This window comes from Durio zibethinus, chromosome 19 (genome assembly GCF_047325235.1).
Source record: "Durio zibethinus cultivar Kanyao isolate XHJ-2024 chromosome 19, ASM4732523v1, whole genome shotgun sequence".
NCBI classification, from domain to species: Eukaryota; Viridiplantae; Streptophyta; class Magnoliopsida; order Malvales; family Malvaceae; genus Durio; species Durio zibethinus.
The window spans coordinates 688,056-706,383 of record NC_143180.1 but is presented as its reverse complement, the minus strand read 5'-3'; the positions used below and the strand labels follow the sequence as shown (position 1 = coordinate 706,383).

The 18,328-nt window shown below is 34.4% G+C and overlaps 1 protein-coding gene and 1 long non-coding RNA gene across 3 annotated transcripts; both read right to left on the bottom strand.

Moving 5' to 3' along the window:
- Window positions 1-3,293: 3,293 nt before the first annotated feature.
- Window positions 3,294-8,101, bottom strand: LOC111310072 (zinc finger CCCH domain-containing protein 46-like). Of its 2 annotated transcripts, none has more exons than XM_022909184.2 (9): window positions 7,051-8,101; window positions 6,749-6,931; window positions 6,470-6,655; window positions 6,293-6,387; window positions 5,953-6,204; window positions 5,678-5,837; window positions 5,269-5,478; window positions 5,049-5,135; window positions 3,294-4,933 (listed from the first exon to the last, which is right to left on the bottom strand). In XM_022909184.2, exons 1-8 carry the CDS (start codon window positions 8,073-8,075, stop codon window positions 5,063-5,065), a joined length of 2,184 nt encoding a protein of 727 aa, XP_022764919.2. In that variant the 5' UTR covers window positions 8,076-8,101; the 3' UTR covers window positions 3,294-4,933; window positions 5,049-5,062. The 2 variants fall into 2 exon arrangements, with proteins under 2 accessions (XP_022764919.2, XP_022764920.2); XM_022909185.2 differs by having other exon boundaries at window positions 6,476-6,655.
- Window positions 8,102-10,832: 2,731 nt separating this feature from the next.
- On the bottom strand, window positions 10,833-12,533 carry LOC149513281 (uncharacterized). The gene is made up of 2 exons (XR_016330498.1): window positions 11,811-12,533; window positions 10,833-11,652 (listed from the first exon to the last, which is right to left on the bottom strand). It is a non-coding gene; the product is annotated as an uncharacterized LOC149513281 (long non-coding RNA).
- Window positions 12,534-18,328: the final 5,795 nt, after the last annotated feature.

The window sequence follows — 18,328 nt, the reverse complement described above, 5'->3', positions numbered from 1 at the left end:
CTTGTCTATTAAGAATCTTCTTTGTCTTAGAATTCTTCTTTTGCAAGTCTTCTTATCCATCAAGCAATATCTACTCAATTCCAAAAAAATCTCTTATGGAATTTGAGTCATTATTCCTAACAATCTTCATCTTGACTCAAATTTCATTAAACATCTATTTTCATACTAGACATGCTTGGTTCCACCTGCAATGAAAGTCTCACAATCATCTTCTTTTGTGTGCCTTTATGTTTCATGCAAATTGATCTTAAAAAAATGAACTCGAATTTCTTTCTTAAATTGAGCTCCTCTAAGCTTGCCTCTTCCTATGTCTCGAACCATGCTTTGATACCACTTGTTAGGCCAAAAGGCCCCAATCCAATCATATCAGCGGAAGCATAATCAAATAATCAATCAATCACACAAGAGACAGTAATTTAACGTGGTTTGATCTAATTGACCTATATCTACGAATAAAAAATAAGATCCACTAGTTGTAGAGAATTACAAACATACATCAAAACAAATCAACCACTCAACAATCAATACTCATAGACCCTTTCAATCTACTCTAATCTTATGGAGTATTCTTAACCCAAACAAACACATACCCATGTGCACCCTTTCAATACAACCACACACACACTCATATGCACCCATACATCATACATATGTAGACCTTCTCAATCTTTTCTAGTCCACTCACATACAAATATACACACCCATAAGATGTAAATATTCAGTAGTCTTATGGGGTGTCTACCCATAAAACCCTACAACTCTATTACATCTTTTTCTCATACATAATCCTGTAAAGATTTTATCTATTTATAGCAATACAAATTTATCTATTAAGAATCATTCTCCTCTTAGAAGTATTCTCCTGCAAGTCAAACTTACCTATTAAGAATCTTTTTTTTTTTAGATTTTTTTTTTTACAAGTCTTTTTGTCCATTAAACAATGTCTAGCTAATCTCAAAAAAATCTCTTATGAGATTTAAGTCATTATTCCTAACAATATATATATATATATACACAATATTTGAGATGAATTTAAAAATTTAATACTCCAACAGATCACGTTAGTAGCAAGACATCTATCAATTTCAATAGCAAAATTTCCAATCACGGCCATTTGCTTGATGGAAACTTATGTAGGTTGTTGGAAAATTTAGAATATTAACAAAATCAAGTAAGAAAAAGACGCAAACAAATAGGTAAAAAAATAAAAAGAACCTAGAGGTTTTTACGCTTGCGATCAGCTTCAGCACGTTTAGCAAGATCAGCAACCATGCGAAACCTGTGGCGAGGGTTCTTGACGATGGAGGCTGCACATCTCCATCTCCTTAGAGCTTCCTCGGATGGCCGTTTGTGTTCAACAGCAGAGTTCTTTCTCAAGTAATCCTCCGTGTGTGTGTGTGTGTGTGTCTATATATATATCACTACGTACGTATTGTTGATCTCCTTGTTTCCTTCGTCCTGACTGTGTATGATGATTGATGGATCTGAACAATTTTTATTTATTACTGAAGCTAATTAATCTGCATTCAGGAGAGAAGGCAGAGGCAGAGGCATCAGGTGAATGAACGACGGCTACGTTTCATGGATTAATCGAATCTTTTCATTGTGATGAAGAAAGGTTCAAACCTCGCCGTGATTGGCGGCCGGGAACCATGAAAACAGATTCATTTTTTATGTATTTGCTTGCTGCTGTACGATGTTGGACATATGGAATGGAGGATAGTCAAATTCAAGGAGAGATCCACTACTATATATATATAACCATACGCTAACTTAGCTAGGCTAATAGAATACCTGGTTTTTCAAGTACTGAAATAATTTCTGATTTGATAAAAACCATAAATAAATAAATAAAAACATTCTCCCATAAAACCATCTTTTACCTAGCTTTACTTCAAATAATTCATTCATCGATCTCTTTTGACATATGCATTCTCAAAAGATCAGAGTTTGATACTTAACAATTATAAATTCCCACAAATTCTTCTTCTTCAATTTTCGTAAACCTTCATCTCTTTTGTACACAAAAAAAAAAAAAAAAAAGCATTCCTCCAGGAACATCAACATTTGACATTCCATCTCCCTTCAAAATTGATGTCTCAAGTTGGAATCTTCTTTCCTTAATTCTTTCTCATAATAAAATGTCTTAGTTAATATATAAATATAATTCTTTTTGTTTCCATATTAGTTTAATTTTTTTTAAAGTTCACCTTCCTAATTATATAAATAATAATAAAATGAAATACACTAGTAATAATATATAAAGGAGAGCAAAGCACGCCGGGCGGCTCATCAAACTTTAGTGGATCAACAATATTCTTCGATATGGTTCAGATATGGGCAGAGCTTATTCATAGAATTGGGGTGAAAAAGGCTTTAATATCCATTCAAGCTTGGGAATTAGCCGGTCCCGATCCTGCTTCTGCTAATACCAAATTTTCAAGCAAGCTGTGCCTACTTTTAAACAAAAGCAAATGTTATAGATGTTATATACTAGAAACACAAACATTGGTTACAAAATAGGAAATAAAATACCATTCCTCAACATCTCGTGTTCCAAAAGAGATGAAATTAATGGTTTTTCCCTCTCACCTTTTTGGTAACTTTTCCTCTTTAATTTGTTCCTACCAAATACTCTTTTCTTTTTTTTTTAAACCCAATATCTATAGCTTCTTTCTTCTTTCAAGGACAAACAAATATCTCTATTCTCTTGTTACCATAGTATAAACCTTTGAGATTTACCTTGAATTTTAAAATCTTACATAAAAAATTATAAGAATTTTTAGTTTATCTTGTATCTTACATCGAAAATTTAATAAAAATATAAGAGATTTTATCCTTATAAATAAGATGTTTTAGTTTTGATTTGATAATTTCATATAATTAGACATCAAGAGAATAGTTAAGTGAATAAATAATTAAAAGGGTGTAATTAAATTTTGAGTTAAGTTTTAAATAAAGAATCTTTAAAGATTTTTTTTATTCTAAAAATTTCATAATTATAAAATTTTATTTATTAATAGATTAAATTTAAAATAAATTATTTTGAGTAAATCAAAATAAATATATTTATGTATTTTTATTTTTATTTAAATTTATTATTTTGTATGTTAATACTACGTGTACGTATTAATTTCTTTACACAAACAAACTCTCATATGAATTTCGTGCCTTGCTTTTATGTTTGTTTGTAGGCAAAGCCACCACACTCAAAAAAAAAAAAAAAAATCACGTTTGTTTTAGACACAGTCTAAAAAAGGATGATAATATAATGATTTAGTCACTCCCATCAATTGATCGTTGTCAAGCAATTCTAACTCTTAATAAAAAATAAATAAATACATATATAAATAATGCTAGCGGCAGTGATTATTATTAACAAGTCTCCATCAAGAACCTTTGATCATCTCTTGCGCTTCTAAATGATTAAAGAGAATAAACCACACTAACCAAACAAATCCCTCCAAAAAAATAAACTCCGCTTTTTCCCAAAGGAAACCGCCATACAAGTATCTTTCCTTCCTCACCCCTCTACTTTTCATGTTACCACAACATGACGGCGGCTTCTTATCCCCCTTTTACTATTTGCCACCCTCTTTTCTTTATTTGTTTCTTTTGTTCCATATTAATTCTGCTAACTTTCCTCCCTTGCCTTTGATTACAGACTTCAAGGCCACAGTGAAAGTATACAACCCCCCCCCCCCCCCCCCGGGAAATGAGAAAATTAAACAAGAATTTTGCACCCCCACAAACTCACACAACCCCAAAGATTCCACCGAGTGGGCAGTGCCCTTTTGTCATACGTGTGGCATCACGTTCAAATCTTACTTTAAGATCTAAGGAATGTCCTTTTCTCCGGAGTCCTGTAAAACAGATGCCTAAAGAGTGAGGGAAGGGCCCATGCTTAATTTTCTATGCTAAATTGCTAATAATGTATTGCTTTGCGGCAAGGCGGAAGTACGGAGCACAGAAAAAAGGAGGCATTACTGAGTCAGTCACATGGGTGGGTAGGACCCACTTACAACCTGGCACTTACATATATGTTATTACAGTTACTATTACAACGAAAGTAGAATCCATTTCTTTTGTGTCAGGTCAGCCACCAACCCTGTTTCCCCTCAATGAACGGCGACATAAAGGCCGCAATGACCCCACCCAATCAATAATGCACTATTGCATTTGCAGGAGAGACTCTAACAATGAGACACATTCTTGTACCAGTAACGTGTATCATACTAATTAAAACTTGAAAAATCAGACAGAAGACATCAATCACATTAGAAGTTACAACTCCTTTTCCTTTTCCTCTTTCTGAATTCTGATGCTTTTAATAGTAAATTTTTTTCTTTTATCTGTCTCATGTCATAATCTAATGGGTTTGACACTGTACTGAGTGTAGCAACTGGCTACAAATAACGGCAGCAAATACATAAAGGTACACTTTGGACTGAGATTTAACTAATGTCTGTAACCTTCCCTCTATCGTCTATGCAGACACCTGTGGGTGTTTCCCTGCTTCTGCAATGCCGTACAAAAAAAGAGTGCGATTATACCCTAACAAACTAAAAAACTAAATGCGGGCTGCCTAGTTGCTTCCAGGGAAACCATCAGAGCTGGAGAAAGTTAGGGGAAGAAATTACAGCTCATGGGTAGTTACAACTACACATCGACCGTGTGATCCTTTTTTTCTTCTGTGCTTTTTACCTGTGGTCCAAACTCAACTACTGAAACAATAGATAACAATTTTACAACAACAGAAAGGAATGGCTGACCCATTTTCTTCACTGCCTTTTACGTATGCATTTTGTATGGTAGTAAGTGGTATATTATTTGATGATGACGACGATATTGGTTAAGGTAGTTCTTATTGTAACGGTGGTTCTCTACAGATCTCTATTGCGAATTTCCTTTTTGTTTGGTTGTACTTTCAGTCCTGTAAAGAGAAGCCAACCTCATTAGAGAAACAAAACATAATTCTGCAAGCATACAAGTATAAGCAAAACAGAAATAATTCAGTAAAGAGAAGAATCCAAAGCTACGCAATTTACCTGAGTATAGGAAGCTAAATTCCAACAGGGCAAGTCGGGCCACCAGTGCCCGCATACATATCAATGGTCCCATGTCCAGACGAGAACCTGAATTGAGGCACAAGTCGAGTTACAAATCATTTTGATGCATGGCATTTCCAACCTTATAAAGATTCAGATTATAAATGTAATTATAGTATATTATTGAATCAATAAGTGACTCCAACTTGCAATAATGTACCTGGGATTTTGGCAGTTGAAAGAGTTGAAAGATGCCATGCCTAATGCATTACTTGCAGGAAGTAAAGTTGGAGAAACCCAATTATTATTAACAGAACAAGCCAAGAATGAGGCATCCTTATCCGCTTCTGCATTGGAGAAGGCAGACAAGTACTCTCCAGAGGCTTTTGTAGGAGAAGCAAAAGGACTATCAGGAAGGTTGTGCTCCAAACTGCAATTAGTTGCAAAAGATGCATAAATTTACAATCAATAGGCTATTTGATCATCCCTGGACTGGAAATCTAACCATAAAGATCTTACAAACAAAGTAAATAGAAATTGTACACAAATCTAAGAAAAACATCCTATTTGCTAATCTCGGTTTTGTCCTGATTTCAATCTGAATGCACAAAGTTCTATTACTAGAATACCTTTCTGGCAGATCACCATCTTCACTATGAGGGCTCTCCTTGCTACGACGATTCTCTTCAGTATTAGCCGATTCTTTATCAGCAGCAGCACCACCAGTACTTGCTGCTTGTTTCTCAGGAGCAGTGGCAGATACAGCTGGCACAGGGCTAGAACAATTCTCTGCAATAAAAGATTGCAAGTCATTTATTTTTCCCAGTATAGAATGCGGATTCATAGGCACGAAGCAAATGATCACTAGATGATTGATTTGTTATATTTGAATAGAACTATGTACCTTGTGGAGCTTCTTGACCGCTGTGAAATTGAGGAAGTACAAGGGACAGGCTGAACAGGTTTGGTGAGCAAGTAGGTGAAGGAATGGAACTTCCAGCAGAAAAAGCCCTGAGATGGTGATGCTTCTTGACATCATGCAGTTGCAGACCCATCAACCTTATATTTTGAAGCTCAAGGGCTTGCTGCAGATCAGCTTGCTCCTCCAACTTTCTCCTCCATAACGTGTCCTGGGTATTGTAAAACATCCTTGCTCCTAATTGCACAGACAGATATTGTTAGGCATATCTACCTCATAAGGAAAATAAACGAAGGACAATGTTGGTTTCTTGGCTTCTGCTTACCAAGCTGAAGGTCAAATGGGTCTCTGGAATCAAGGCCAGTTGGAGTACCACAAGAAGAGAAGTCTCCTCTTTCCACTTGCTGCTGCTGCTGCTTCCTGCAAGATACCTAGTAGCATTAAAAGATCTACATCAAACAAGTCATCCGAAATTAAGATTTTTAAGTGTGAGAGAGAGTGCCTGTACTTGTCCGGGACTTTTCCTTTCTCCTTGTAAGGCTTCACCAGAACACGAGCGTCACAAACAAAATGAGGATTTCCCTTAGCTAGAATGATCTTCACGGTCTCAGGATAAACAAAAGTAACAAATCCAAACATTCTCTTCTGCTGGTATGGTATCCTCACATCTTGAACCGGTCCATAAATACTTCAAGGAGAAACACAATTAATTTAGTAACAAAGGGGTGGAATTGACGAAATTACATCAACATAAAAACTTAAGTACAGTATTCAACAAAACCTGAAATAATTTGACACATCCTCCTCTCTGAAAGTGCTGTCGGCTGGGAAAGTCAAGTAGATCTGTCTTGACGCTGGGTTAACCATTCCTGCTTCACCGTTTATTGAAAAACCGTTCCTTTCAAGCCTGGAACGGTTAAATTTGTTCATATCATCACCCACCATCACAGCGGCAGCAGCAGCCCTATAGTTTCAATCAAAAAGCAATCTTTCAACATTACCACACACCAAAGAATTAAGTCAAGACTCAATCTTTAAGCTCATACTAGATAGCACATGAAGAAATTAATAATCACTAAGTACCTCTGAGTATCATTTTGTTGCTGTTGGAGAAACAAATTTATGCACTTCGGGGTGTAAGGAAAAGAAGCAGAACCGATGAGCTGAGAAGCAGTAGCCAACCTCTGTTGCTGAGCGGATTTAGATCTAAGTAACTCATGACAGTGGTCCATCATCTCAATCTTGTTAGGTGACCCAACTACGGTAGCGCCATCTGCTCCAGCAACCATTGAACCAGACTCCCCAAGCGCACCATGGATAAATCTGCAACTATTCCCATTTTTACAGTACCCTCTAGCAAAATACAAGCAGGGTCTCCACCCAAACCCTGAAGCCGGGTCATCAGCTCCCAAAATATCGCTCACAGAGCTACTCCTCCCGTGAAAGGAGCTTCCACAATATGAGGGGAAACCCATGGCGTCAGTGCTACCACAAGCACCAGCAGCTGAACTCGAGGACAAATCAGCTGCTTGCGGGTAGAAGAAATCATGGCTTCTGGAGTTACGCTGTGGTGAGCTTTCATTGAGAAAAGATAGTCGGTCTTGAAGTTGTAACTCATCAATCATATCAATTGATCCTCCACTTCCGTAGAAGGGTAAAGAAGAAGGGTTTAAAGACCCACTGCTTGGACTTATCAACTCATCAGGGCTTGGAAGATCAGATAAAGCATTCCACGAAGAACTACAAGAAGTAGACAGGTGGGTAGGAATCGTGAAAGAAGATGGAAGATTGACTCCACCGTTGCTTAGAAGCCTGGAAGCGGATGAGCTTTGTCTTGAAATAGTAACAGGATTTGGGTTGTTTGCAAGAAAAGGAGAAGGAGATGATGGAGTTGAAGGTGTAGAAGGAGAGTTAGGGAGAAGACCAAGCTCCTTTTTTGCCTTGAGAATCACTGAGCGAAGTAAAGCTTCAGGACCAAAGGCTAAACGAATCATCTCCTTCTCGCCATGATCTTTAATGAGCAGTAGACCCATGATTTTGGAAGCATTTTCTGGTTCTAAGTTTTGGATTCTAGAGAACACAACTCTGGTTGCTTCATAAACATCCATAATGGAAAGCACACCAACCCCTCAACACTCTCCAAATATTGTTTAGTTGTTGTTATATATACATTACTTTTTCTCCTTTGGTCTTTGATTTTGAGAGAGTGAATAATTGAGTGTTTTGAGTAAGGTCTTTACAAGTAAAACTTCTTTCTCAACCACAAACTCTACCTACCAACCTGTGACCAGTTAGCAGCAGTGCAGTGTCTATCCTTCCCTCTTTCTCTCTTATAATTCCTGCCAAAAAAAAAAAAACCATGAAGGAATCGTAAAGAAAAGAAGGGGAAAGAGAGTCTAAAGGAGTATTCCCGTGCGGAGATGTAAAAGGAAAAAAACGAAGAAAAACATGGTGGTTGAGTTTCTTTATAAAGCAAATTATATGAGGAAAAGTTACAGTGGCTAAAGGAGAAAAGGTAACAACAACCCTAGCTTTCATTTTTTCCCTCATTTTCCTTTTCCTTATCACAGTTCCCAGTTCCTTTCCGTTCTCAACTGTTTTAGTGATTAAAATTGAGAAAACAGCTTATGCGCAGGAGAGTACGGGCTTACCCATATAAGATAAGAGAGAAAGATTGCGATTATTAGGTTGATCTGTTTCCGACGAGATGATTAGAAAAAGGGGAAAGGGAGTGAAGTGATGAAGTCTATTGTTGTTGCATGTGTCTTTGAATTAGCGCTTTCAGCTATCAAAAATTACTGCGAAAGCCAAACCACTGCCTTCTTTGTTTCAAAGCCTGTGAGCAGCAGCAGCAGTAGTGGCAGAGGAACCATCAATAGCTTCACTGCTGCTGCTATGTTTTTTTGGGTTCTGGAGCCTATAATGGGCAGTCAAAGTTTAAAGGCTTCGAAGCTCTTTCGCTCTTTTTCTCAATCTTTCTATCAATTTCTTTCTCTTTTTTTTTTTTTTTCTCTTTATCTCTCTCCTTTGATTGAAGTTATAAATAAATTAAAAAGATAAAGAATAGCAAGTGGCAGTGACAGAGAGTTTTTGTTTGTTTTTTTCTTTTTTGGCCAATCAGTGAAAGAGTGTAAGTGGATCCAGATAGATCTGTGCTTCAAACCCTTCAAATGCAGCTACTGCACGTTCTCTCGCTTCAATGCTCCCCAGTCCTCAGTCTAATCCCCTATACCCCAGTCATCCTCACTCACCCTCTGTGTGATAACTGCATCACAAATCAAATCAAAATTCCCGCAATTTCTTTTTCTTTTGTTTTTCCTCTTTCCCCAGCTTTATAATATTAATATTCTAATAATAAATTAAAATAAAGAACACAATTAATTAAACAAAAAAAGTTGAATAATGCTTTGGTATAAGCATTGGTTTAGTTGATATTTACGAAAAAATTATTTAAATTAATTAATTTTTTATTTGATGAAAATAATGTATTAAATAAAAAATATTTTTAATTAATGTTGAATTTTTAGTTACATTGCTAATCGAATCTCTTGATCTTGATCAAATATTCACTAACAATTATCTTATGTACTCGTATTTGTGATTTGCATTTGGATTTCGATGTTGAGTTAGTGACAACATGACAAATAATGTTCCTATCCTAGTTTTCCCGGGTTTGTAATCTATATTTCTTGTTTGTTGACTCTTAAAAATAATAATTATTATTATTATTAGATTATTATAATTATGGTCAATAATGAAATGATCAGTTGGTACTTAAAGTGTTGGATTAGATTCAATTCTTGAATATTTCTAATATATAAAAAATATTATGGTTGAATGTAATAAAAGGCCTAGTATATATGTAAGAGTAAGAGTAGGAGCGGAGAGGCAGGTACAGGGCAAAAGAAGTTTTGTTGCTTGAAAATAACAAAATGGGAGGTTTGGTTTTGAGATTTGAATGAAGGTTCCCTTTGGAATGGGGTTGGTTGGTTCATCCTTTACTTGAAAAAATGTCGTTAATGAGGAGATATGCCAGCCGGCCAGCCCGCCCGCCCGCAAACAAATAAATGATGAGTGAATCTCTTTAAGACCCCAACCCCACATCACAAAAGTCACTCACTTATTATAATTCACAGCGCATTTCTCTCAATTATACACCCACCTTTTTCTTCACCTTTTTAATGTTTATTACCGTATCATGTGTACAAGAGATCTGAGAAAAGATTATTGCATATTGGGTTGCTTACTTCCACAGCACCCCCCCCCCCCCCCCCCCCCCATAGATGGATCCATCATAGATGATCGACGAGGACTGCTCACCCACATGGGCGCCATTGTTAATTATTCTCCTTTTACTTTTTAACTTTGAAGCATATAAACATAATTGCTATATACTGCATTTACCAATTATATATATTCATATAATCCATTTACCAATTATATTCATTCGTATCATCTAATCTCTCGTCTTAATTTGTTTTCAATGTACATATTTGTTGAAAAAGAAAAAAAAAAGAACCTTTTTTGGATATATATATATATATATATGTGAATCAAGTTTATATAAACTTTTATCAACTTTAGCATATAAAACAACTCCAAAAGCATCAGCTATTAATTTTCTGCTATTGGCCTAGCTCCATCATTCCTTCAAAGACCATATTAGGTCAGAGAAATGAAAGTAAAAAACCCTTTCATCACCATCTATATATCTTAATTTTAAGTATTTATAAAGTGATGAATAAAACTTAAAAAATGCTGGCATGGAAATTGGAATGGAATAAAGTAGTCACATGCATATATAGCATTGCGAGTGCGTATGTATAGAAAAAAAAAAAGAAAGAAAGAAAGAAAGAAAGAAAGATGGTTTATCTATCTATATTTTATCATTGTTAGTACTTAGTAGTAGTAATATTTTTGGTGTTAATGGAGTGGTCAGGGGGGACTATATATACATGGTGGAAGCAATCAAACTAATTGCTGTAGACACCCTACTCTGAAAATAAATAAAAGGATAAAATAATTTAAAAAAACAGAAAAGATAAAATAGGTGATAAGATTTGGTTTAAAATTCGATTGCTTTCTGAAATTAAAATCTAGATTGAATGGGATAGGATGCTCAGTTTCAAACTGAGATCCTATCCTCATCACCATTATTTAATCCATGGGCAGACCACCAAAAAGAGGGGCACTTGACAGAAGAAAGGAAGGGGAGGAGAAGCCAAACCTAGCTCTCTCGATCATCCTCAGGCCTCAATCGAAAAATGGTCTCCATCAAAAATAGCCTTCATTTTCCATAGTCTCTTACACCTAAAAATCACCCATAACAGAACTTAAAAACACCACCTCTGCCTCTCTCTATCTCAACCGAATACACTGCCTCCACCACCATCATCTAAACCTCTCCCTCTATTGACCATCATCACCATTTTTTAAAGCTAAACCTAAACTGAATCACTACTCTACACGGCCACTGAAACCACCCTAGCCACAAAGTCTTGATAACAGGAACTGAAACCCATTGTGAACCCCATTTTCATCTTCACCATCCTGCCCGAAACCCACGCCCATAAATAGAGAACAAGGAAACCAGGCATCAACCCGCACGCTGACGGTGGAAACACCAATCTTCATCGACGACCGATCTTGTCTTCATCATCAGCCTCTCGCCGAAACATCCATCTCCTGTCAAAAAGAGAATCAAAAACAAAAAAAGAAGTCAGAAACATAAAAGTGAAAGGAAGAAAGGATGTTTTCTGGGGTGTCAGTTTAACAGTCTTCCTAGAGGCTTCGGCATTCCAAATTCAATAAAGAGACCGACAAGAGCAAGTGTAAGACCATACCTTGAAGCAGCGGCCATTGAAGCAGTGGAGCAAGGATGGAGGTTGCGACTTTCGAATGCAGATCTACAGTGATCTAGACAATTTTAGAAGAAATCAGCTGGAGTACAAGGAAGAAGAGATCGAGACGAGTTTGTGGCAAAATTTTGAAGTAGTTTTGGTGTCGATGAATGGCAGTATACGGAAGTGACGACGACGATCTTCACTGGATTCTGGGTTCTAAATGGCAGTGTTCATGGTTGTAGAGAGAGAGAGAAAGAACTGGCAAAATGAAGAGAAAAGCTTAAGAGAAGGCTTTTATGGGATCAATAAATCGATGTCGTTTTGGCCAGAGAAATCGGGTTCCCTTTGACCCGTTTGAGGGATCCGCACGTCAACCATTAGGTGACCCGATCCCGTCATTCAACCCGACGCAGTCCAACTCCTAGCCACTCTAATGGCCAGCCAAGCCACTCAGCTTGAGTGTGGAGCCAAGCTGTCTTTCTTGAGCTAAGCCGCAAACTTCGGTATATATATATTTTTGTCTTGTTATTTATTTATTTTTCTTGAATAATTTTTATTCTAAAAATAATAATAAAAAAATAATTTCAAAATTTCAAGGAAAGCTAAAGAATTAATTTTTCTCAAAAACAAAAATTTTTAAAAAAAATATTTTAAGAAAAAGTTGAAAGTATCAATTTTCTTTGAAAATTAAATTTTCAAAAAAAAAATATTTTAAAGAAAAGTTGAAAGTATCAATTTTATTTAAAAATGAAATTTAAAAAAAATATATTTTTTAGAAAAAGTTGAAGGTATCAATTTTTCTTAAAAATAAAAACTTCAAAAAAAATATTTTTGAGGAAAAATTGAAAGTATCAATTTTCTTAAAAATAAAAATTTCAAAAAATATTTTTTTGAAGAAAAGTTAAAAATATCAATTCTTTGTAAGGATTTTTTTTTCCATTCATTTTATTTATTTATGTTGCTAACTATGTCATTTATATGCATATGTATAATATGAGCTCTATACCCAAGCTCCATCTCTTTATGAAGGAATAAAGTACCTATACTTTCATGAGGTTCTAATGCCTCTACAGTGGCTAAAGAAATACTCTCACTCAAATTAAACTTTTTTTCGCTTATAGCCTGTAATGAGCGAGGATTTTGGTGCCTTACTAATCTGTAATGGACTATGATGTAAAGACCAATTTGAGAACCTTTAGACTATCAACCTTAAACCACATATAGTGAGCATAAGGAACCTAACTTGTAGTTAGAGCTTTACCTTTCCCTTTCGTAGAAAAATCCAACAGCTAAATTATATTTTTACAATGATTGATTTTTCTTGAGTGGAAATTAACTGTTTTATATGTCATGTTGCATAAATTGTCATGATAAGATGCATGTTAGTTGAATCTTTTTTTTTTCTTTCATTTAAAGCAAGACAACATTAGGCTGCATATATTTTTGGCATTCATTTCGCATATGTTAACTTGAAATCATGTTAAGATTAGTTTTATAGTCTTGCTTTCATGACATAAGCATGTAATAATGCAAGCATCTTAATTAGTTGTAATCAAAGGTTTAAGGATAGCTTGATCATCCATAAATTCAAGCCAACCTGCACGTCACCCATATAACACTCGATCACGAGCAAGGCAAATGGAACAAGAACAAAGTACCTGTATGGACAAGATCAAGAAAGCTCACAAGGAGATAAAAGAGAAGTTAGCAAAGATGATAGAGATGCTAGAGAAATTAGATAAAGATAAAACAGTAAAAGATACCTCAAATTCAAATGAAAAGCAAGATATTGTGGATCTTCTACACCTTTCAGGGTTTTACCCAAATCAAGGTCAATTTCTTCCAAATACACAAGCCCCATGGATGTTATTTTCTAAGGCATATCCTGAAGTACCATTTCATAGTTACACTAACCTTACCCTTGGGGCGAAGGTGTATGATCAAATTGAGGTCCCTAATTTTGATGATTTTGAGAGAAAGAGGGAGAAGACTTATAAAGTGATGAAAAACCCAAGCATGCAACAAATGAACCTTTTAGAAGAGAGAATGTGAGCTGTCGAAGGAATGAATTATTTTGGCTTTATAGATGGAACTAAACTATGCTTAATGCCAGATGTGATCATCCCACCAAAATTTAAAGTCCCCAAATTTAAAAAATACGATGAGACAAAATGCCCGGTAACTCATGTTACTATGTATTACAGTAAAATGGCTATCCATACTCATGATGAGAAATTACTGATGCATATGTTTCAAGATAGTCTCACTGGCTTAGCCATAAGGTGGTATGTCCAGTTAGACCGAGCTCGTATCTATTCTTGGAATGATTTGGCAAAGGCATTCATCGTCCAATACCAACACATTATAGACTTAGCCCTAGATCATCTATCTCTATAAAGTATAGAAAAAAAACCTTCTAAAAGCTTTAAAGAGTATGCACAGAGGTAGAGAGATGTAACTGCTCAAGTTTAACCACCTTTTACTGAGAAAGAAATGACTATTTTATTTGTGAGTACTTTGAAGCCTCCATATTATAAGAAAATGATTAGGAATGCCACCAAGAATTTTATCGATATGGTGATCTCTAGAAAAATGATAGAAAATACCATTAAGAATGGCAAGCTTGATGAAGGAGAAACCTCCAGTACGAAGAAGGGTAGAATGTCCAAAAGAAAAGAAAGTGAAGCTCAAGCTATTAGTTTTAAAGAACAACAGTTCAAAAATTATACCACATACCCACAACCAGTATATCCAACCTATTATCTAGCCATTAATCATGTTGCACCAGTCTCTTACCATTTTGTTTCACACCTAATGTTTTGACCAATTTTTTCAACACCTACATATGGGCCTAGTCCTATTACTACACCAGCTTCAATGCTTAATAACCAAGCGGATGGTTCGAGAAGATCTCAAAATAATCAAGAAAGGGTCCACATTGATCCTATCCCTATAACTTATATTGAGTTATTCCCAGAACTAATTAAAAATAACTTAGTATCTCCAATTATTCTGAAACCATTAAAGCCACCCTATCCCTAATGGTATAATGCTAATGTCACATGTGATTACCATAATGGGAATGTGGGTCATTTTATAGAAACTTACCATGTTTTTAAGCACAAAGTGCAAAATTTGATCCGAAAAAGCTCGATAAGCTTCGACGAATCAAAAAAGTCAGATGGCAGTAAAAACCCTTCACTTGAACACACATGAACATAATTTTGGGGAAGGACAATGATGTTGATATTGGCTTAAAGTTGCTTCGATTTTTTTTTTAGTAATGCCCAAATTTTTTTTATGTAATAAGATTTCATTCTTTATCATTTTAATAAAAGGCAGGTTGATGCATTTCATTACATTTTTTCTTTCATTATTTTTTGTTACTTTCTATATCCATTTTATTCTCATTCCCAAATTCCAAATGGTGAATGCTTGGCAATTATAAACATTAATTCTAAGATTTAATTTTGAAAACTCATTCATATTGATCTGTGAAAACTATTTGAGCAAAAAAAAAATGAATATCATTCATGAAAAATAAACATGCTTTAGAGGCATCTAATCAGTTTGTCTTTGTTCAAAATATAGTCTTCAAAGAAGGCATTCACATTGGAGATGAAAAATGATTGTCTTTTTTTTACCATTCATAAAAATGAAATCATCCATTGCTACCCCTTTGATCCTATTATGACTTTTTTCTAAAAAACCCCAACCAAGGATCATCATCCACACCAAAAGGCAAATTTTGAAAAAAAAAAACCTACTTGGAAAAGAAAAAATAAAAGATCACACAAGGTTTCAAAGATAGGGAGTGAAAAAAAAAAGGACTATTTATACAAAAAAATAAAAAATAAATGTCATAAATGATTTGGGACAAAATAGTGAGAACCCTATTGTGAGAAATAAGATGAACAAAAAAGGAAAAGGTAGTGAAATGATGTGGAATGAGGCAAAATGTCAAGTTGCATCATATGATAGGAAATGATCTTTTGGTTTGAACCCTTTAAACACTTGTTTTAAGCCTATTTCATTCATTTCTTTCATGACCTCTCATCATAGCCTACATTACAACCTTTAAAAGTCTATTTTTATCGAATGTAAATGCTCAAATTGAATGATCGTATATTGGATTCAAGCATGCTTGTGATGGAGCAATGAAATTATGCTATGTTTGGAGAGATACTAATAATGGATGAAGTGAAAAAAATGAAAAAACAAAAAAATTAAAAATAAAAATAAAAAATAAAAAAATGAAAAAAGAGAGAAAAAGAATACCCAAATTGAAAACTTGAAAAGGCGATTTGGGTAAAAAAAAAAGTTGAAAACTAGATGGATGGTTCAATATATAGAAGGTCAATGTCATCTGAAGATCCTCATAAACTGGGGCAAAGTGTGAGAGCTCAAAATGATTTTTAAAATCAATGAAACGGATTTTTGAAAAAAAATCCTGGATTAATGTTAAAAATTTGTCTGAATATCCACTATTTGGATATTATTATACCATTCAAACACTTATCCTAGTGACATGCTTTGAATTTGTTCCTTGATCTATTTATTTTTGTACCAGACTTGTTCTTGTATTGATTTTTTTTTTCTCAATTCACCTTACCCTCACTCATTTTTGCATCCCCAAAATAAATCAAAAAAATATATGATTGCATTATGCTTATCATGAATTGAAATGATAATCAATGAATGATTATATTCATAAAAGATTCATGTATTCCTTGGAAAAGAAATCCAAGATGACAAGGGTAAAAAAGTGAAAAAGATGATTTAAAAAGGCAAATGTGGTACCCAGGTGGTGAATATGGTGATGGATTAACCAATATAATATGTGAATTGTGACCAATGCTGGAAATAACATGGATCAGTTAGCGAAATTGGTGAATTGATTTTGAAAATGTTACTATTGAGAAGTTAAAAAAGAAATGGGAAATGGTGGAGTCTTAAGAACCTTATTATCATAATCAATTAGAATGTCATGGTGTTGATTTTAGTGACATTTGCATTACATTGCATTTGCATTATGATTTAATCATGCATTTGCATCATGTAGTGAACATGTGAATCATAGTTTAGAGTTTAGCATTTGCATTGTTGTGAGAATTTGGGTTGTTGCATTCGTATTATTGAGAAAGCATTTGCATCATTATCATACAAAGTTTTGACTTTGATAAGGGAATTTGAACTTTAAAACTTCAAAATTTTTCATGATGAGATTTTCAACAAGGAAAATGTCCCAATTTTTAAAGTTGTGAAACCTTTTAAAGAAACCTTTTCAATGATGAGGATGATTTGTAAAACCTCTAAAAATAATCTCTAATAATTCAAATGAAAATCTTTGAGTTTGAATTTTTTTTTTTTATGAATACCTAGAGTTTTTGAACCAGAATCCTAGAAATTTAGGATGGAATTCTAAAATTTTTGAATGAGAACTTTTGAAATTCTAGTTGTGAATCTCTAGAAGATTTTTCAATTCTTACGAATTTGAAAACTTTACGAATCTCTAATTCTTGCAAATCTGAAAGCCTTACGAATTTTTAATTCTTGCGAATCTAAAAACTTTGTGAGTCTCCAATTCTTGCGAATCTAAAAAGTTTTTACGAATCTTCAATTATTACGAATCTGAAAGCCTTACGAATCTTTAATTTTTATGAATCTAAAAATCTTACGAATCTAAAATTTTTGTGAATATCCAATTGTTACGAATATGAAATTCTTATGAATTTTTGAATCCTATGAATCTTTTAATTGCAAACCTTTGAATTCCAAATTTTTGATTTTTTTTTAACTCAATTGTGAATCTTTGAGTTTCAACTTGCATTGTGAATCTTTGATTATGAAAATTTTGAATGCTTTGAATCGTAAACCTTTGAAGTTTTGAAGTTTCGTAATTATTGTAAAGTCAGACTTTGGTTCTATCCAGGTTATTTTGTTTTGGATTTCAACCTATGCCAGATCCTTCTTTGGTTTAATCCAAGTTAATTATTTCAGACTTCAGTTTAGTTCAAGTTATTTTGTTTTAAATTTTGGCCTATGCTAGATCCTTCTTCAATTCAGTCTAAGTTACTTATCTTAGACTTCGGTTCCATCCAGATTATTTTGTTTTAGATTTTGACCTATGCCAGATTCATCTTTGGGTCATCCTATTTTTAAACTCGATTCAATCTACACCAAAGTGTTTTCTTTCTTGAATAAGGTTATGATGGGTGTTTACGTCTTTGCATAATCTCTATTTCACAAAAAATATACAAAGAGGGGCAACTATAAATATCTACTCTGAAAGTAAATAAAAGGATAAAATAATTTAAAAAAACAAAAAAGATAAAATAGGTGATAAGATTTGGTTTAAAATTCGATTGCTTTTTGAAATTAAAATCCAAATTGAATGGGATAGAATGCTCAGTTTCAAATTGAGATCCTATCCTCATCACCATTATTTAATCTATGGGTAAAGCACCAAAAATGGGGGCACTTGACAAAAGAAAGAAAGGGGAGGAAGAGCCAAACCT